The 22318-nt window shown below is 44.6% G+C and overlaps 1 protein-coding gene across 1 annotated transcript in view; it reads right to left on the reverse strand.

Moving 5' to 3' along the window:
* NECAB2 (N-terminal EF-hand calcium binding protein 2) overlaps positions 1-22318 on the reverse strand; it is an 85782-nt gene that overhangs the window by 39498 nt on the left and 23966 nt on the right. The window contains exon 3 of the mRNA XM_074158103.1: positions 4594-4702. Coding sequence (XP_074014204.1) covers positions 4594-4702 — 109 coding nt within the window. The remainder of the gene's footprint in view (positions 1-4593; positions 4703-22318) is intronic.

The following is a 22318-nucleotide window of genomic DNA, read 5'->3' on the forward strand; positions in this document are numbered from 1 at the left end:
GTTTGGTCAACAGTCACGCCTGACCTCCCCCTGCTTTCACAAGGACTGAGAGGGACTCCTTCCTTCCGGGGAGATGCAGAGTGGGTGTCAGCGCTGGCCCAGCGAGCGGGAGCAAGACGGGAACTGTGGGTCAGGCAAAGCAAGTTTCACCCAGTATCACAATAAGAGGTTGAAAGGGCTTCATCTGACCATTTGTGATCCTAAAACTGGTTTGGCTTTCCATTTGCAACAACTTTTTCCTTTTAAAATTGATACGTATCATTAGAAAAGGTAGGAAAAGTTGTAGATCATACTGCAAATATAACAGGAATTCCCAGGTGAACATCAATCTAATGTTTTCTAAAGCCCTGTTCTACCACTAAACCAAATATATGTATTTTTAAATGTGTCTACATATCATACACATAATTTGTGCAATTCCAGTAGCATTGATATTAATAGTAACATATTATTACCTCCCCATTAATCTTCAGGCAGCTCCCCATAAAGCACTGCTGAAACCTCCTGAAATAGTAGCTAAAACCAATAATGAAAAACCACCTAGCAACATCTTGCTTTTGCTGCCTGCCTCAGCTGGGAGGGAAGGAGGGCAGCCAGTGTGAGCAATAGAGAGAAAAACACCACTTGATCATTGTTTTTAAGCAACAGCAGGTTTACGAACATAATTTTGCAAAAAAAAAGGGATTTAAATACATGACACATTTTGCATGTTCTTGCTGCCGGATGAAGTAACCAGTGATGATGGGACTTGCAGCACATCCTCGCACCCTGCCATGGATGGCAGATTCTCTTACAGACATACCCGATAATAAACCAGGTGTTTGGAGCCCATGCCCACCATTCCACATCATTAACTTCCTAGAGACACTTCCCAGGCAGCCAAGAAGAAAGAAGGAACCTTGCTTATGCCCCTGGGCTATTTGGGGTATCTCAGTTCAGTTCAGCATCCTCCTAACCATACCTTGCGGGCAATGAGATGTTTTGTAGAGGACTGTGATTCCCAAGACAGAAGCCCATCTCCCAGCCGCAGCACACTGCGACTGACTCTCCACACAGTGATTCCTTCATCATCAACCAACCTCATCTTCCCACTCATCTGCCCAATTTTTCTCCTTTGCACTGTCTTCCCAACTAAAGCAAGTCAAGAAACTGATACAGACATTCATTTTGTCTACTCCAGTAAGGCAGTTCCCTGCTCCTAAAAATACTCCAGGAAATCGAATCAACATTTTGTAATTTGGCTGGTAACAGCAATTACTAATAATCAGCAGGAACATAATTTTGTTCATTTTCTACTCTAGCTGTAATGTAATTTCAATAGCAAACTGTTTTGCACACTAAACAAACATCATGAGCAATATGAGAAAAACAGAGATAAAAGGGAGTATCAAAAAACAGCTTTAAAAATAAGCAAACTTCTATCAAATTGCACATGATTGTCATTCAAACAGCCTTTTGGAAAGATAAAGTTAATATTGTTCCTTTTTCCCCTGTAAAATAGAAAAATGAAAGCTCCACTCCACTATTCTTGCTCAATAGCAGCAGCTCTTGAAACTACAACCCTAACCCTTGGGCATGCCGGAGGCTGGAGGCAGTATCCTTCCTGCCCTATATGCCTACAGACCCTCCGATTTACTGTGTGAAGAACAGAAGACAGGGCAAGGTGAAGAGCACACACACAACTTGAAGGACTGTACTAGATGCAAGACTGCAGTCAACAACAAACTACTCGTTTCATAGTGAAAAGCGCTTTTGCAGAAGGAAGCTTGTCTCTGAAACAGGTTTTCTGGAGACCAACAGCACTCTTGCAGATAAAAACCGAGGAATATTTTCTTCCCCCAACTTGATAAATTTGCTGTAGGTGTCTACGCTTTCCAAATCAATAAGCAAGTGCCAATTTCATACAAGGATTTAACTTGGAAGGCTGACCAACTCATTGCTTCTTCCAGCCAAGAAAGGCAGATGCTACAGTGCTCTGTGCAAATATTGGTCCCTAATGGGTGTTGCTGACTGAATCAAGCCATCTTGGCAGAAGAAAAATGCTACTGAATTGTGGGAACTCTTGCCATGCTCAGGATCTGCTCAGCGAGACCCTGCTCACCAGCAGCACTGTTGCATGACACTTAGAAGTAGCACACTTTCTCTCTGTCCGTTTTAGAAGAAATCCCTTACTGAGGCTCGGGGCAAGCTGCAGATTCTGTACAATCCCCAAGTGAAAATGGACTGCAATCCAATTTCAAGAAGTCGCATTTCAAGAAAGTCAAAAGAAACACCCACACTCTAACCCCCCATATATCTTGATCCACACACCAGCTGTCTGCATCCTTTCAAAGGCCAGATGAACTTCGATAAGCTCAGGCAATGCTATAAATTATTTCATAAGAGAGGCAGGTGAGCACCCGAGTGCCAGAGTCTATAGAGAGCCCACCCGGGAGCATCACCTGCAGCTCGATAAATAGACCCACAAAGCATAAGGCAGCATCTAGTGTCCATTGAAAAGGAACCATTGGAAGGAATGGATCACTCTCAGCTAATTTTAGTAACAAGATTGCTTAAGTTCCATTGATTAATTATTCAGTGAATAGTACATACCAAGCTGGTCTTTGGCATTTCTGCCCTTAGAATAAACTTTGGGAAATACACATATTGGAAAGATGGGATTTTGAGAAACCTTACATTCATTTTGCTTTCAGAAATGTCTTCAGCAGCAGCCCCTGTACCAGGTTAATGAGTTTTAAATATTCTGCTTTGATCCAGCAGACTCTAGAACAGCCACTCTTTCCAGGGGATATTTTGGATGGGTGGCAAAGCATGCACCCCTCACATGGGCAAGACTCTATCTACCTGCTGCCAGAAAGCTTTATAATTAACCAGACCATTATTTTTTTAAACACTTACTGCAAGACTTCTTATTTGAAATCGGATTCTCTTTTCATCTGCTTTTTGGACAGTTTTTTTCTCTCTAGAGGAGTCACACTGGAATATGACTCAAAGCTGGCTTTCTTTTATATTTCTAAACAGCCTAAGCTACTCAGGCTCATGAAGAGGGGTTCCTCTTGGAAAGAGAAAACCCCACCAGTGGGCTGTGCCCTTTGAGCCGGTAGCCAGTGCTGTCACCACCTGCTGGCAGGGGGGCTCCCACTGGAGCCTCACAGACCACATGGCTTCATGTCGATCCCAAACACGCCCCAGTGCCAGAGACTTAGGGGTCTCACAGACACCTCAAACCCCACCAAAGGCAAAGGCAGTCAGAGGAGGCACTGAGGGGCAGCTAATGAGTTTGTCACCTTAATTTGATAGCTGGATGTAGCTTGCAAAAGCTTGATTCTCAGCAAGTGTGCTCAGGTGGCACATTTAGTTTCAACTTTGATGTAACATAAAACTAAAGCACGCCTAGACCCCTCCTCTGCCATCCTTTTCCCCTGCTGCCATTGCAGCCGTGATGCAGACAGCGCAGTGCTGCTCGTATTGCTGGAGTAGGTCCAGAGAAGGGCAACGGAGCTGGCGAGGGGTCTGGAGCACAAGTCTTGTGAGGAGCGGCTGAGGGAGCTGGGGGTGTTCAGCCTGGAGAAAAGGAGGCTGAGGGGAGACCTTCTCGCTCTCTCCAACTCCCTGAAAGGAGGGTGTAGCCGGGGGGGTCGGTCTCTTCTCCCAAGTCCCAGGCGATGGGACAAGAGGAAATGGCCTCAAGTTGCGCCAGGGGAGGTTCAGATTGGAGATTAGGAAAAATGTTTCCACGGAAAGGGTTCTTAAGCCTTGGAATGGGATGCCCGGGGAAGTGGCGCAGTCACCATCCCTGGAGGTATTTAAAAGCTGGTCAGACATGGTGCTGAGGGACATGGTTTAGTGGTGGACTTGGCAGTGCTAGGTTAATGGTTGGACTTGAGGATATTAAAGGTCTCTTCCAACCACAGTGATTCTATGATTCTATGATCTGTCCCCCTGCTCCTTGCCCAGGCTTTGTGCAGACAGAAGTATAGCCACATCAGGCTGCTGGGGTCAGAGCAGAGACAAAGCATCATCAACAGCAGCTGCAGGGCTTGGGCTGGCCTCCATGGAGCTGAATTCCACCTCTACCCACTGCTAGAACAACCGCTGCACCCGGGGATATTTTGGAGGGAGGCAAAGCAGGCATGGTCCAAGTGCAGGGGATACAGAGAGATCACAAAGAGACAAGACCGCAAATCATTCCAGTTTGTTGTGCGTAAAATAGCTGGATAGGACAATGCATACAGAGATTCACATGGTCACCTTTTATATAGCACAGTGAAGCTTTTAGATAAAGTGGAAAAGCTGAAGAGCCATTTAAATTACCCTCATGAGTAAAACTAAGCATCATTTCAGATGCCATAAAGATCAGGTTGCACTAAAGAAGATGGCCTGAAAAAACCACCAAGACAAAAGGAGTCATAGTGGCCACCATGACGAGACACAAACCAAGCAGAAATGGAGATTTTGCAAAGTTTTGCAAAGTGAGTTGCACTCCTGCAGCCTCCACGGTGCTTAGCTCTCTAGATCAGCACTGCCACTGCACATTAATGCAATGATCCAAAGGCTCTGTAAAACTGGAGGGTGTCAAGACGGGAAACTTACTTGGTGTTGTCAGAGTCAATGGTATGAAAGAGCTTTTCAAGTTCTTCTTCGTTGAGCGTCCCGTCAGAGAAAAAGGCCTGGAACTCCTCCAGGGAGAGCTTCCCATCATCTGCAAACAGCAAAACAGCCACCATTAGGGAACAGGCAAAACAAGGGACACGACAACTGACAATCAAGAATTATGTTCAGATTTAAATATTCAGACCAAAAATTATCTCCAAGTGCTTCTGCAGAACCGGCCCTCAACCAATGAAGTGCTCACTAGGTACAGGGTGAGACTGGCAACACCGGAGGCAGGTGAAGCTGCCTTGCTCCTGGGTATGGGTCCACTAGCTGTTAGCAACTAGTTGGGCTATTAACCCAAGGCATGACCCAAGCCTAAAGAGGAAAGCTTGCAAGCTTCATCCTAAAACTGAATTACATTTAATGAATTATGGAGTGTTTTGTCTACCCCATGTTTGAGTGATGCAGGGTGCTCGTTAAGGAACATATAGTAGACAGGCAAAGACCCAGGACTGGAATTAATGATAAACCCAGCAGTATTTTTTGCCATCTGCATCCAGCTGCATCTTCTCCAACACCACGCATCTCCCAGCTCTGTGGAGAAATGCAAAATAGCAGCTACCAAACATAACAAGACATGTCTTGCTTCAGTTGTCAGCCGTTTAAACACACAAAGACTGTGTCACCTTAATGTTACTTCTAAAGGGACCTGATGACGCACAGAATCCATCTGCCTGGCCATACGGGCTTACAGCTTGCTGGCTGCCTTTTGGCAAACCTACCGGCATGTGAAGGAGTCACAAGACAGAGGTTTAATAATGTTCTCCTGGGCACCTAGAGAGGAACTTGCAGTAATTTCAGCAGCAAGCTCCAAGCTCATCCTTGAACGATTCTTTTGATACCGGTTCTGGCCAGAACCTCACAGGCACTTTAGCAGCCTCACCTCTGGATGTACAAAGTGGCCTTGCAGATACTCAGTGCCTGGGGGAAAGTGTCTCTGCTCCCAACTCAGAGACTGAAAAATAATATACAGCTTTGAAAATCTGGCCATACACTTTGTATATTGTTTTACAAATTGGCCCCAGCATTAATTTAATACTAGGCTTAGTACAGCCAACTTAAATGACCAGGAAAGAAAAAAAGGATCAAATCCATGTACAAGGGCACATAAGGAGGACTCCTTTGCTGATAACAGGACAATAGCTTACACTTAACTGTTAAATCTGGAACCTTTGTCTGTGAGCTGTGGACAGGTACAGAACATCTTTGAAGCCACAGCTGGAAGTGAGAAGGTCTGGAGAAAGCTCCTATGAAGTTCAGCAATAAAGCAATGGGAGAGAGACAAAAGAAACCTTAATTTACCTCAAGTTTCTTGTTCAAGCCGCTGACACTGTGCACTGGTGTGCAGCAATGCCTAGGGAAGAATAACTACCCCAGGTCATGTACTATTTAGAGTCTCTCTATTCATATCCACAGAAGATTCATACACTGAAAACTGAAAATGCTGCCTACTTTGCAGTAGGAGAATGTATCATTTATTATTTAATCAAATCAATTATAAACCCTGTTGCTTCTCTTTCAGGAAATGATGCTAGAGGACAAAATTAGCCAATTTACCACATACATATCAATATTTCTTCCCCGAACTAAATAAATCTGATGCTCCTAAAACATACCTGCATTGCCAAATGCTAACCCAGTTTGCCTTGCCTGACATAGACAAGTTTAGACCAGTGATAAATTAAGCCCAAGATACTTATTTAATTGGCAATTACGAAAGGAACACAGCAGGAGAACAAAATCCACAGTGAAAAGGGTATCATTTTCCACAGCAGCACAATGGTTATAGAGAGTGCCCAGCTGCCTAGATTGTTTTTCTGCATTCCTTCCCAAGAACGTGACCTCTTTGCAGCAGGCAGGATGCAGAATACCAATGCACAACTCGGAGGAAGGGTCCCAGGTCTGCTTTCTGTTTCTGATTACAGAACACTAAAGCATTTGTACTTCAACAAGCACATATGGCTTGAAGCATCCCACCAGTGTCACCTGGGAGCTAATCGTGGGGGGTTAATAAAGGCTGTGCCCAGAGCAAGAGCCCCATCCACACCATCCAGCTCCACCTCTGCATAGTGCACAACTGGATGAGAAGCTGCCCCCACAGTGCTCCTATTTATGCTGTATGCTAGCCAAGATCAAGATTTGGCTTATTCTGATCCTGACTGACAATGAATATGTCTCCAAGCATCAAGATCAAAAGAACAACAGCATTTCTGTCTCACGAGGGCCAAACAGTTCTTTATATATGGTACACTTTTCCTGTAAACCATAAACTAGTGGTTCTTCACCTTAAAATTGGCCTTCCACACAGAGGGCAGGCAGAATTAAATTGCCAGAAAAGTCACATAAATCAACTTACTGGGAAAAAAAAAAAACTGTAAAAGCAAGTGATTTTTTTTCAGGAGAGTACTTTAATCCAAATTTACAGTGCTCACCCCTGAAATGCACGAAGTGTTTTGAAGTTTAAGGAAAAAGTCTTTTTCCTTTACCTAGTTTCTATCTTATATATTTTTTCTGCAGCCTCTGAAATGCTGGCATTTAAAATCTGTGCCAAAATGCTGCTCTGACTCCTATCTCACAGCCTCTGGAGTCACAGATGAGAACAGGTACAAACACGTGCCAAATTTTTCTGGCATTTAACAGCCCAAAGTAATACAGAATGAGTGAAGGATCTAGAGGGAGGAGGAGATGACAGTAAATTTTATTCCTTTTTTTTTTTTTTTTTTGAGACCCCACAGAACTGGTTGGGCCTGGCAGGAATTTGAGTAAAGTACAAATTTCACTCATAAACAGTGCTGAAGACTTTTATCCCCCAAATAACACCATAAAGTACCAGCCAGTTTAAAGCTGATCGTTATTTAATACAAGCTGGAATATTTGTCTGCAAACACACACAAGCAAAAACCTTCCAGAGTAACAAGATAATCCCTGAGCTGCATATCTATAATTGTGAAACAGCCTGAAAGCCACAGGTTGCTCGAGCCCAGTAGGCAAGGAAGTCCTGGGGGAACTCAGGTGATAAGAGGAAGGAGACTGGGCTGGGATTTGACAGTTAAAATCAAACTGATAGAAAATCCTGGGCAAGGAGGACTGACCACAAACATTACTGACACCAGGTCTACCCGCCGGCGGGTGCTGTGATAAGAGCTGATGGAGCTGCTGTGCCCCAGGAGCAGCCTTATCAGGAGAGTCACAGAAAAGCAAGCTTTTCCTGAAAGCAGAAGTGTCTGTGCTCACCAAAGAGCGGATAAGACTTCCAGAAACCTGCTTTTTGCTGAAAACTCCCAGGATCAAGAGATACAACTTCTCCAAATGAACTGTCAGGCGTCGTACCAGAGTGGCAGCATCAATTGTATGGTTCGACCTCACCCATGCCATGCCCTGTAGGTGTTTGTCTGGGGACACTTCAGTCCTAAGTAGCTACTTTTGATAGGAAGGGTAACAGAAAAATTGAGTTTCCACACCAAATCTCATTAAACAAAATAAAGTTTCCAGCAGTTTTAAAATCTAGAGAAGTCTTTGTGACTTCTTCATCTAGATAAGCACGCTAAAGGCAAGAAACCTACTTTCACCTGCTCACCCCCGTCCCCTTTAAACCCAGTACCTGAAGTACCAAAGCTGGCAGCAAGGACAAATGCCACCAACTAAAAATCACCCACATTGGCACTGATCAGCCAAGAAAAGAGATAATCAGGCTACAGCTATTCCATCATTATTTTTTCCTGAGAATCTTCATTTTACTCTAACTTTTCAAAATAACTCAATCACAGGCAAAGACCAAAGCAAATTACCCATCAAACAGAATTACCAAAGTTAAAACTAACCAAAGAGAGAAGGATATAACGGAGAACATCCGAAAGCCCCAAATGGGATTTTATTATTGCTCCATCTGCCATCGTGAAAATCTAAGGTGTCTAGAGGCAGTTTCTATACCTTCTAACTCACACAATCAGGCTGTTCTCAACCGTTAACGCAGCCAGGGGAAAAATCAAACTAAGATCCTAAATCATCCAATATATAGGAAATCTGATGGCTGAGTTTTTGGAAATTCACTCGATACAAATAGCTAAAAGCATCTACAAAATAAGGTCACTGTTCTGAGCCTGAGTTTGTTAAATCCACCTCTAATTACATCAGGCTGAGACTGTTCATATATTTTCTAGCTATATTAAAAATATATTTCATTACTTATTTTTATCACTCTATGAGTTCTAAAATGCTTTAAGCCCCACTTAGAGTGCAATTGCCAGCAGAGCTACAAGTAAACAAATTGGATTTTATTGTGGCCTGTGAATAAAAATGACGACTGCATTTTTTTCTTTCTTTCTTAGGAATATGTGTGCAGATACAAAAGCCAGTGAGAACATGGATGGGCTTCTACCCTTTATCCAGCTTCCTCGGAAGTCAGTGAGAACAGCTTCATTCATTCAAAGTTAACTTAAGTTTCCTGACAGTCCTGGGCTTTCAGGAAAAATTACCTCCAGGTCCACAGATCTGATCTGTGATGGATCTGAAAGATGCAGATTGGACACTAAATCACGGAATTGTCAGAGTTGGAAGGGACCTCTAGAGACCATCTAGTCCAACTCCCCTGCTAAAGCAAAATTGCCTAGAGCACATCACTCAGGACTGCATCCAGGCGGGTCTTGAAGATCTCCAGAGAAGGGGACTCCACACCCTCCCTGGGCAGCCTGTTCCAGGGCTCTGCCACCCTCACCATGAAGAAGTTTTTTCTCATATTTGAGTGGAACCTCCTATGTTCCAACTTGTGCCTGTTGCCCCTTGTCCTGTCACTGGCAACCACTGAAAAGAGTCTGGCTCCCTCCTCCTTCAACCCACCCTTTAGATACTTATAAGCATTGATAAGGTCTCCCCTCAGCCTTCTCTTCTCCAGACTAAAGAGCCCCAGCTCTCTCAGCCTTTCCTCATAAGGGAGATGCTCCAATCCCTCAATCATCTTTGTTGCCCTACGCTGGATTCTCTCCAGTAGTTCCCTGTCCCTCTTGAATTGGGGAGCCCAGAACTGGACGCAGTATTCCAGTTGTGGCCTCAGCAGTGCAGAGTAGAGGGGGAGAATGACCTCCCTCGACCTACTGGCCACACTCTTCCCTATGCAGCCCAGGATTCCATTGGCCACAAGGGCACATTGCTGGTCTCAAATGTGAGACTTCAAAATATCCCTCCTAGCAGAGTTTTTAAGCTGAAAAACCTGCCACAAAAGCTGGATGTTCTCCATATTCAGGGACCAATGGGGCTGTCCTGGGCAGGCAGTCCATCACTTATTGCCCCATTTCCCTACGCTGTGTCTAACACAGATACTCCAGGAGGTACCGGGAACTGCATCTTAAGAATCGGATGCAAGGGGAAGTCATATTGAACAAAAGAAAGGATATAAATAGGCTCCTAAGCCTGGAGAAAGCCATTTTACCTGCCATTTTCAGAAGAATTCAGTGTTGGTTTTTAGACCATTCATTTTTACCTAGATGCTGTCCTGATGAGTGTCTTGATGTCCTCCAATGTCTTAATCTGTGGCTTTGGGGAGGCTATTGGAGGACCCCCCATCAGGCTGAGCTGCCACTCTCATGGGAAGCTTCTGGGCCACATCCCCTGCATCACCGAGTGGCTGGGACTGCATCTTGCACGGCATCACACAACCTTTCTGCTGGCTGAGGACAGGGTGCATTCACCGCAGCCCCTGACTTGCTCCCAAGTCATCTGCAGCTCCTCTGCAGCCAGCTGAAAATTATCCCCCCACTTTGACTCCAGTATCCCAGTGTTATTATGGGAGTAATTGAATTTAGTCAGAAGCTGGCCTGGTGATTCACCTCCAGCTTCGGCTGAAGCTGTGAAGCCACAGGAGCTCTGGTGGAGAAGCACAGCCCACATTTCAGTGGCTCTCTATAAGGATGGTGCCATTGCAACTGGAACCGAGCCCCTGCAAACATTGTTGCTAATGAGATGTAACACACATCGTTAAAAGGAAATTACTACAATTATAGTAATTTTCTAGTCAAAGGAATTTAAGGAATGACTACAAAATCACCTTTTTTTTGAAAGGTAACTAATGCCCAGCCTAGATGTTTTCACAAGGGTTGGTACCACGCAAAGCCATGCGCACGGATAACCTGAGAGACAGATTGATGTTTCCATCACAGATGATAATCTCTGTTTGAAACACTCCCATGAACTTCCTAATGCTGCTGGGATTGCTGATGGGACCAACTGGTTGATGCTGGCATGGGAATGCAAAGGCTGGCACAGAAGAAGCCACAGTTTCCCATACAGACAAAGCCAGGGACTGAACTTCAGCAGCTGGGGTTTGGCCTACTCAACTCATCAGAAAACACTTGATAAATGTTTTTCTTCTTGCCATTGACACTGTTTCAAGGTGGTGTCTCCTGTCTTCTGCCCGTGACCCCACCACAGCTCCCATGAGCATAACCCACAGTGCTCCTCGCTCCGGAGCAGGTTGCCACATGCAGCTCTACTTTCAGCATCACCATTTTCTTTTTGCCACATGTTAGCACAAACCTTTGCAATTTTTTTGGAATTTTTTCAGGACATCTTTCCTTTCTACACTCAGACAAGGCCTTATAGAGTCATAAGTTGCACATATCAAATGAAAAAATATCTCTTAAGAAGTCAGCCAATGCCTCTCCCTAGTCATTTAGCCCAGTAATAAAGATCAGCTCTTCTTCAGTAATTTGAAGGTACTTCTCTCTGTATCAAAGCACTGAGTTCATCAAACAAAATACGTAAGTCAGTTTTGGTCTTTTTCTTTCTGCTCTGCAGCAGATCATGCAGTTTTGTGGCAAGACTGGAACTGGTGTGTATTCAAAATCTGTCACATGCACTGATATAGCAGTACTGAGGCTCCTTTTTGTGCCAGCTTTAACCTTTTCATTTCCATTAAAAAAGGGGGAAAAGTTACCTTCATTTCAAAATAACCACATCAGCCAGCATAAGATGTTGAGGAATGAGTTAAAGCCTATTTCTTGTCTAGGATGATGAGTATGCATGTACCAAGCAGACGATGGCTGGCCATCTTCCCTGTAGGACTTGGCCTGGGGAAGAGTGGGGATTTCCATCGCAGTCAGAAAACTGCACCTCGTTCTCACCAGAAACAGCCCGAGCATCCAGCAATGTCCATTAACATGCCAGAATTTTCACCAAGCTGCTCAGATCTTATCTTCAAATCAAGCTTTTTGTCATCCTGAATTAGAAATAATTTTGAAATTATTTTTAATAGCGGCTATAGATGGATACCAAATGTAGGCCGGTAGGCAGGGAGACGTGCAGGAGTGATGCAGCACATTTTCTCCCACTGTCTTTTGTGAAAACTCTACTTTTTTTTCCATTTCCCAGATAATCCTCACCCTGCTGTAATGCACTGATTTAAATGGGGTTTTTTCTGTACTCGCCCAATATATTGACTTCAGATGTTTTAGCATAGCTATTTAGAGATGTCTTCCAAAGAAATTCCTACTCCTTTACAAACTAAATGCTGGGATCAGACTTTCTCAGTGTGCAAATAGCCTGTCCAGGTTCAATGCAATCACTACTTAATAGAGGCTACAACAAAAGTTACCCAAACATTTAGAAGAGGATCCAGACAGAGATACCAGCAGTCCACAAAGCCGCCTTAATTCACCATTTTCCTATGGAAAACCTGTTTCAGTTTCGCTCTCACTAACTAAATTTCTTTTCTTTCCATTTAAAAAGAAAATGAATGTGAACAGCTGATTTCAATATATTTGCTTCACATCTGTAGCAGCACAAGAAAAGACTGAGTCAGCCCCTCCACATACTGCTGCTCTGTAATAATCTATGAAAACCTCAGGTGATCTGGGCCCCAGGACACTTTGTACATGGACATGTTGGTCTAGCTCAGGGCAGACTAGTGGAAAAACATTCGGGAAAAGAAACCGTGGCTTGCAGTAAGGCACCTCCTGGTAAGTAGTTCATGTGAAGAGGCAGTACCTGACCTCTCAACACCTGCCTTCGGGCTCCAGTCTGTGAAGCAAGAGAGGCCAGAAGGGAGGCAGCCCAGATAGACATGCACCAAGGGTATTTACTGGTCAGTGTGGTAGCACACAGGAGACCTAAATACCATAAATATATGGCATATAATAAATAAATAAATGTGAAGAGATTGGCGACCTACCTTCTCCCACCCTCCCCCATGAGGACATCTCCATTTCCAAGCTGTTGCAGCCACCAGCGGACCCAGCTTAGCTCCTCAAAGCTATTTTTCATCTTAGCTGGCCTCAGCCTGTCTCCTTTATGTTGGGTGCTATTAAATGGCTGGCTGGCTTTGAACAACCATAGTTTTTTAGTACCTTTGATCTATTTGCCCATTCAAACCATTTCCCCTGCAAGTTACACAAACACAAGCCACCACAGCAAAGCAGCAGATTCCTGTGCAGAGCTTGCAGCCTCCTGACCCAAACAACCCAATTCTCTCTCCCAAAGGCTTTGATTCTCCACGTATTCAAAGATCTGCCTAGCTCTCTCCAGCATTACTCAGTCCCATCTTTCTCTGTTGTCGCGAACGTTGTCTTCCTTCTCCATTAATGTGCCTTCAGCATCTTCCCTCCTTCTTGTCCTTTTCGGACTTGAGTTTTGGATGCAGTTGTACAAAACTAGGATTTCTGTTTAAGAGAAGATTGTATGGAGAGAAGTGGCTGAAACATCATCAACCTTTGATCCCTACCACTTGATCCCCAAAATTTCTGTTTATTGCCCAGGCAGCAACACCCAGTTGCATTTCAAAAACACCAGCAAGCTCTCAACTACCAAACCCCAATCAAAGCACACGAGCTACTGACAGCCTCTCTAAACATTTGATCTAAAGGGGAAATAAAACACAAAGACAGCACAGCTTGTCATTAATACAAGATCACTTAGTGCTCCAGAGCACTCAAAAGCTGTAAATCCTGACTTCAAAACTTCCTCCTTCCATTTAAGACAAAATTCTCCCACGGAGACCTTGCTTAAAGAGAACAGAACCTGCCTCCTACAGTGCCCTAAAAACAACTATGTTGCACAGGAAGCGCTACAAACCATGAAAAATACACTAAAATATGTAGTGGGAGAAAAATTGATATTTGGATATGTATATTAAAATATTCACTAGTATAGCTGCTATTTTCCTATGTAACAAATAGTTAATTTCTATGCACCAGCAACACACACTGTTATACATAATCCCCTGCAAGGTTAAGTGTTTCTTTGTTTGTACAATAGAGGTGGCCTGGGAATCACAGAGCTTTTAATCCACTACTGAGCTCTGCCACAATCAAAGCAGAACAGTGGATTTATTTGGGATAGTTTTTTGCAATTCCCCCCCACCCACATCAAAAGCTACACATGTGTTCAGGCTGCTGCAAGGCTCTTACTCCTGCCACACCATGGTCCTCCTCCACATGCATCACACTGGACGCGCTGAAAGGCAGATAGCTTGGGGTGATGGGCAGAGATGGAAAACTATGGCAGCACTCAGCATGTTCTCTTTCAGGTCTCCTACAACAACAAGATGGGGCCCTGAGGGAGCTCATGGATTCCTGGACTCCAGGTTACCTTCACCTTAGCTGAACAAAAAGCCTCTGAGAAGCTACCATGGATGACCATGCAGAGTCCCTTCTATCCAGATCACACACAAACACCAGTGCCTGACCTCCTGCCATGTTCAGCAGCAAAGAGGGCAACCTGGGTAGGGAAGCCAAAACTTCACTTCTGAAGCTTATCAGTAGGTCACTTCATTTCCAGCTCTGCGAGGGCAGCCAAAAGCTCCATTTTGCTGAAAAGTAGAGTCTTGAGTTCAGCTCCCTCCTGCACCCAGCCAGACCGGGAGAACATGACCGATAATCTTGGGAGATTGCTGGAGCAGCCACAGCATGGGCACAAAAGCTCCAGAACCGCTGTTGGATGTACTCTGCATCCCACCGGATTTAGGGAACAGCTCAAAGAAGAGGAGCCCCAGAGCTCTGTGCATTGAGACCAGCAGCAAATCCAGACCATGGAGCTCACCCAGCACTCAGCCTCCTTAGACAGCTGCAGCAGATGCTGTGCCAAAGACTGAGGTGAACAGGAAAGAGAGAAGGAAGAAAATTTTAGATAGCAGGTTCTTCGTTTTCAATCAAATTACATGGGGAAACACCATCGCTTACTGACAGTAACTTCTCACATGTTCCTAAAACACATTGCAGTCCGTAAAGGGCCCTCTCATTCCCAAAAGAGCAGCAAAACAGCTGATGAAGGAGGGGAGAGGACCATGTAGGCTATACTTGCAGTAGAGCAGACGATAGCAGAGCCCAGCCAGTAGCAAGCTTGCCCAGCAAGTGTGCACACAGCCATTTCTCCTAGACTACAATATTGTCCAAATTTGGGTGTTATTTTACTGTAAGAGCAAGAAAGGAAGATCTTGGCATCATAATGGTCTCCTCTGCCAAAAGAACGTCCCTGCTTCTGAGTGGGGACACCTCAGAAAACAGATTTAGAAAGGCAAGGTATGTAATTTTGCACTGTGCCACAGCTAGTAATGTGTTAGCTGAAACACTGGGCAACCATCAGCTCCAGACAGACGGCCAGCACAGAAGTTTTCAAACTTGATCCTTAAACTTTGGCAGAAACATCCAAAAAATTGAGCCTGGGATGATATATCAGGAAGTTTCAATCAACCCGAAGCAGAGGCCAGTACTCCCAACTCCAATACACCCCAGCTCTGCAACAGCCTATTAAATCTAGATTTCACGGAAAGCTGAGAAACAGGAACCAAACAGCCCTAATCCCCTCTGCTCCTCATTAAGCAGCCATTCTCACTTGCTTTCTGCTCTCTAAGGTGCAGATGAATATTTCAGAGAATCAGGGTAGGGTTTGCACTGTTTTCAGCTCATTACACCCAGCTGAGAAAAAGGGAAGAGGCAAGTGTTTCAGCTCCTGCCCTTCACGGGGAAGCAGAGGGCTAAGACAGTTAAAAAATTTTGCTATGAATGCAGCTAGAACATTTTATTTGATTTCCTGATCTATGACAGTAGAAGTTGCATGTCAACCTAACCAAAGCCAGACCGAGCCCTGGGGTCTCCCTGTGTCAGGAATGAGCCACCCAGCCATGGGCAAGTGTGAAACCTCACCTGGTTTCTGTCACTGGCAGCGATTACACCGTGGCTTTGTTTCCTCCTTGTAAAATAAGCATTATTCTGTGCTCAGTAAACCACACAGTGAATGAAAAACGCCGCTATAAATGACCTTTTACCACCACTGATAAGTGGCATTGTGGCTGTTCTGGTGTGGTAGCCACTGGAGTTGTTGACTGTTGACAAATTAGCAGCAAATTACCACAGATTAGTGAGCTACAAACTCATGGCTTTCTGCAATCCCATGAAACAATATCCAGATTGCATTGGCAGCATCAACAGTTTTCCATTCAGCTAACAAGCTGTGCAGAGATGAAGACAGCAAATTAAACTAACTCGAAAAGCAGATACCTCATTTGCATTCTCAGAAGGCAGAAAAAATTACCCTACTGCATTAGCATTTGCAGCATATACGACATTCACATCCTTGTGCCAGGCTTACAAGAAGTTATTTGAATGGCAAATCAGAACCTGCATAATTAATAACTTTCTTCTTCATCTTAACCCCTGGACTGTGAAGTCCAGACACAAGCCTACCATGCTGATCTCTCACAACATGAACGTTTCATTTCTTGAAACTCAACGGTCTCAAAAGTCCTGTTGAAGAAATTCCAGGCTCTGAACCAAACTACTGCTGATGGTCCCTCTCTAAGAAATTCCTTTGCCAATAGCTGAGTCTCCTCCAGAAACTTCTTTTTTGGGCTAATCTTTGCTGCAGGACCCAGCACAAGCGAGAGCCAGAGCGGTCCCTCCCCACGGGATGCTCCTGCAGGTCTCCAGCACCACTCATCCCGGCTCCCTGCAGGTTGCACAGGGAGAGCAACCAAGCAAAGCCTCGCTGAATCCAGCCCAGTTGCTCTTAATTTTATGCTCCCACTTAATAAACTTCTGCTTTTCTCCTTTCTTTCACAGAAAAACATAAGCCCTATGCTCAGTGTCTCCAGCTATTTGTCCAGGGCAGGATGGGTGTCTCAGGCCTGTCAGAGACATTTAACATCTCTAAAGCAAACAATGCAGATCTTTTCCACACTCGGAGCAAACCAGCTGAGCAGCACAGAAGCAGAGCAGTCCTGCAGGGAAGGTGCATATGCTCTGAAAAGATTGCAAAGAAAAAAAAAAAAATCCTAAATACATTTTTATCTTTCTGCAAATTAACCAAGCACATCTTAATCACCTACTTGTGCTACTACCTTTTAACAGCATTAGTATCTTTTCTGTTTATTTTTTTTTGTAGTTGTTCATTTCAAAAGTAGGTTAAAAAACACGCAGGACTCTTATCAGACTTTTTGGTTTTAAGCCAAGGGAAAGATTTTGCTGTGCTTTCCACAATGCCCCACGTTGTAGAATAAAGTACAAGTGACAAAATATAAATTCAAACAAATGAGGAATAGAATGAGAACAAGAGCCACCGCAGCGTTGAGCCGCACAATGAAAACCTACCCCCAGCCCACGCCAGGCGGGAACTGCTTTAACAACTTTTTTGGAGTTGACATGGTGCTCAGGGATATGGATTAGTGTTGGGTGGTGTTTTGTGTGTGTTTTTTTTGTTTGGTTTTTTTTGTTGGGTTTGGTGGTTAGTGGGTTTTTTTGGGGTTTTTTTTTGTGTTTGTTTTTTTTTGTTTGGTTGGTTTTTTTGTTTGTTTAATCAGTTGGACTAGATGATCTTAAAAGGTCCCTTCCAACCTAGGTGATTCTGTAACAAGTGGGTCACGGCGCAGCATCCCCGAAACACCCATTCAATGTGCTCAAGATTTAATTGCAAAAGCAGCCAAAGCCCATTAGTACTGACACAAAAGGCAGAAGGAAAGTTGTGTACCGCCCCAAGACTCTTGTTTCAAAGCGCCCCCCCGACCCCTCCCCATCTCAGCATCTCCCAGTCTGATCCTTTCAGCCCCAGTCCCCAGCATCCCAGCCACTCGCTCTGGGGCTCTGCGGTTCAGCCTGTCCTGCTTTAATTTGACTAAAATGAAATGAGGAAAAAAAAGTATTTGAAGGACAAAGCCAATTGGACAAATGCCCGCAAGTTTTTGGTTGGTTTTTTTTTCTTCCCCAGGGGAAAATAGTGTCACCTGGCTTCTCTTCTTAGAGAAAGTTTTCAAAGGAACATCTGAAAATCCAAGACCCAAAGTGTTGCAAGTTTAATCCTACCACTTTCCCCTGAACATTGACAACATCCTCTCAATTTTTATTTTACTTTTCAGCAGCAAACCTGAATAAGTTTCCACAGCATTCCTAAGACAGTGTGAAAAGAAGAGAAAAACCTTCTGGTATAGTTTCTCACTGAACATTGAGAACCATAAATGCATAAACCGATGGGGGTGACCAGTGCACATGGGCTGTTTCCTTCCTGGGGAAGGGTCCCCCCGCTCCCTCCCCCAGCCCCGCTGCAGCTCATTAAAATGCTTCTCCAGGAGATGGGGGTTTCAGAGAAGGCTTTGTGAATTTTTAATGTTGTGTGCTACTTAGCTGTTGCTGAATCCACATTTTCTCCAGGCCATCTCAGCAGCATACGCAGCCTTTCCCAGCATCACTGATAACCCCAATGCAGCACCCTGCAGCCTCTGCACCGGGAACCGCCGCTCTCTTCCCCTCTTTTCTCTCTAAGGTCTTAGGAAGTATGAAGGTGACGGCTGGAGAGCAGAGGGGGAATTGATGGAGGCTGGCATGGGCAACCAGCTGGGAAACCAATGTGTTGTGCTGAACGAGAAGGAAAAGAGAAACGCGGGCCACAAAAGTCAAGATACACAACTTGTTTGACAAAAGGGTGAAGCGTGAAACACCTTCTGCTTTTGGCAGAACCGAATTAACCCAGGAAGGTGGCAGCACTGAGGGCCTCCAGCACTCACAGTGATGCTCAAGAGAGTTCAAAAGATAAAACGCACTCATTTGAGCTTTCTTCTCCTCCCCCAAGCTCTGGTAACAGAATCACTGGAATAATTTTGTAGTTAAAAAAAAAAAAGTATCCCACCAAAACCCAACAGCATCTAGATTTCACAAAAGTGCCATCCCAGGAAAGATTATACAGCCTACCCATGGGAAATCCAAATTGATGACATTTTTTTCCCAAAGGTAGGGTGCCCTGGGAGGGGGAGCACAGCCCTGCTCCGTTCTGCTTGGACCTGCAATGGGAGTAAAGACAACCAAGCAACCAAGAAAGACAAAACAGGAGACACTCTGCACACAGAGATTTCACCACAGGTTGCTTGGCTTGGCAATAGAAATGCTTAAGGGAATACTGTATTTCTTTGAAATACTTAACATTATGAGCTTTAGCTAATTTAGAAAATGTTAGGTTTAGCCCTCAATGATATCTCCTGTGATGTTCAATCAAACCCTTCTCATGCAGAGGAGGTGATTTATTAGCAGAGATTGGACCCATTTGAAGCAATAAGCATCCTGGAGCAGGAGAAGGCTCATCTAAGAGCTCCATTAAAGCAGCAGTTAACAGAGATGTTTTCTGTCTCCCACCTCACACATCACTGCCAAACCTGTCATGGAAAAGCTTTTCAGAAAGCAAACATCGTTGCAGCCTCAGGGGAGCACAGCTCTCCGGGCTCTCCTTTGCCTGCAGGTAACCCAGTAAATCTACCTGCTCCTCCAAACCATTAGTGCAAGCTGGATTTCTAGACCGGTTCAATGCACAAAGCTATGGGTGAAGTAAACAGGTGAAGTGAGCCATCCCTTGTCCTCAGGGACCTGCTGGCCTCATTGTACACACGTGATCTTGAAACGTTTTTGTCTTATTTACGTATATTAAAAAAAAAAAAAAAAAAAGAAAAAAAGATATATGAATAATCTAGGATACAGGAAACAGAACAGTCTTTACAAAAACAGTGCTGTTGTTCGTGGTGTTGGTCAGACCTACTGCAAAGCCTCAGGCAGAAGGAGGTAGCGCTGGCCAAGCAGACCGTGGGTGCATCCCAGCACACCCCAGTGAGTCCATCAGGGGGTGATCAGTGATGCAGTTTTCCTTCAGGGAAACCTTAGAAAACCTCCCATCAAAGAGCAACATCAGGCCAAGGAAGACCAGGGTGCTGCAGGGTTTGGTGCCATGCACTCATACATAGGAAACCTCTGACTGAGGGCTTAGATGACATTTGGCATGAGAAATAACACATTTGCAGTTTCCTGCAATTTCCACTCTAATTAAAAAGAAGCTAATTCCGGACCTCATCTGTCTCTCTCATGGAGCACACTGACATGCTTTTGCAGAGAGAAAGGCACTCACAGATGATCGGTTCGGTGGTTTCCTACCTGCTGAAGTCCTGTGGGATATTTGTGTGACAGAACAACTTGGCTCCTACCACAAGCTCAGCCTGCACATACCTACGCCAAGTGCTGCAGCAGCAGTGCTGTGAGAAACATTTAATCCTCATTCTTGTTTTATAAAAGGATCAAAATGCTCAGTGTGCTGATAATTTAAAGGTTTAGCAGTCCCAACATCCAACTATCAGAGCAAAGAAATACATACTGTGGGCTTAAAACTTGAATACCAAAATTGTAGAAAACAGGAGGTCAAAGGGAAGAAAAACCCTCCTTGTGCTACACTGCAATGGCCCAGTCCTGTTCTGTAGTGATTTATGAATATAAAAAACCTGCTTTCTTTTACTCCTTGGTAATTTGGTCTCTCGCTGCATGAATACATTTGCTTGTTTTAGTGCAGAGCTCTTGGAAAAAGCACACAGGGAGGAGGCGAGTGGCTCCAGCGAACCACAGTTTGAGGTTCTTGATACTGATATCCCCATGGGACACATCACCCAACAGCCCCCGGCTGTTAGCCAGGCAGGGGACGTGTGTGCAGCCGCTGTGTTTGCTCCCCCACACTCCTACCCCGCTGTATCCCTGCTGTTAACTGCTGCCTTGGTCTTGCAGAAAGGTCCCCCCTGCCAACAGACTCCTTCTGCTGCCATTTCCTCTACCCAAAGCTACCCTCCAACGCCCATGAGGTCTCTCTTCGCCCATTTCTCCCTTATGAGCTCTTCTAGAGGGAGCAGAAATGGGAAAATATCAAGTAACCTCACTCATTTGGGTATCTGCATTCTGCAGATCTGTCTTTTTAGGAAACGCCTACAGAAATTGCCTCCCCAGACAATCAGGCAACTCCACACCCTGGTGTGAAGGGCAGGGCAAGCCAGTGAGCACAGTTTCTGATTGCACTTGCTTAACAGGTCACCTTCTCCTTGGCTGCTGACCTCTAAAATGTCAGGTTCCTCACTTAGAAAGCAACCACTGGTTTTTGAAAACTTTTAAGTGTCTGTGTCCTGCTCCAGCCACATTTGATGACGATGCTTTAGAAGAACATCCGCCACTGCTCGGTTTTCCTTTTCCTCTCATCTCCCCATTTATCACCTTGTCTGCTCACAGTGCTCTTGCCATATGAGGTTTTAATAGGCCTCACAAAGCACAGTCCCATTTTTGTAACTTCTTTTCATTTAGCTCTTCTTCCAGTTAAATGCTACAAAACCATTTCCCCCTCTAGTATCCAACTTAGGAATTCCTTTTGCAAGATCTAAACTCTGCTGTTTTCCAACAACTGCATTATAGGATGCAGGGGAGAGGAAACAAGTCTGGTTCCTTTCTTTGAAAAATATAAATATTTCATCTTGGTCTTACAGTGCTGTGCAAGCAAGTACTTCCAATTTTAGTACATACTCTTTTCCCCCACTGCTTCACACATATCAAGCGTATTAATTAATACCTCTATCACTCCAGCTACAAAAGTATAACAAGACCAGTTTGAGCCAACTCCATAAAGCCCAGGGACAGAAACACATCTCCAGCCTGAAACCCAGCCAGGCAAGCTGTGCCTTCCCATCGCTGGGTTTTCCCAGGCAGAAGCATTTACAATTCATGCATGGTCCCTTCCTGCCCCTCCATCCTCCCTTTCCTCTTACACCACCCCACGGGGCAGATGCAGCAGCTGGTTAGCGATGCGCATTTGCTCTCTGCGGCCAGTGCTGCAACAGCAGGGCTGCGGCTGCTTCCGCGTGCCAGGAGGGCATATTGCCTCATTTGTCTCCCACAGAGCCAAAAGTAATCCCTCCATGCTCTATTAGGGATAACAAACCACTAAGTGGCATCAGGTATTAATTCCTAACGGTCGTGTCTATTACAGATTAAGAAAGCACAAAGCATATTATACTGTGAGGAGCCTATTAATGTAAATACACTGATTGCAGTTAATCTTGGGCTATTTGCTAATATTAATTCAACCTTTTTTTAGATACTGGGGAGGGAGACATAAGGAAACAAAAAAAAAACGTCTGATGGTATTACAAAGGCAAGGAAGGAAAAGCACCCTTGCTTAACGGAGTGCAGCATGTTTGAAAGCCAGCAAACCAGCCAGCTGGAAAAGTAATGTCTCCATGATGAACAGAAAATCCTTTGGAAAGGAAAACAAGTCTCAGCATACTTATTTTTATTAGCGGACCAGGCACAAACCTGTGTTTTGGTGCCAGCACAGCAGAGCAATTCATAACCAAACCACCATGTGCCGAAAGAATACACAGTCTCTGCAGGCTCCTGGAGTC

Source organism: Numenius arquata, chromosome 13 (assembly GCF_964106895.1).
Source record: "Numenius arquata chromosome 13, bNumArq3.hap1.1, whole genome shotgun sequence".
Classification (NCBI taxonomy): Eukaryota; Metazoa; Chordata; class Aves; order Charadriiformes; family Scolopacidae; genus Numenius; species Numenius arquata.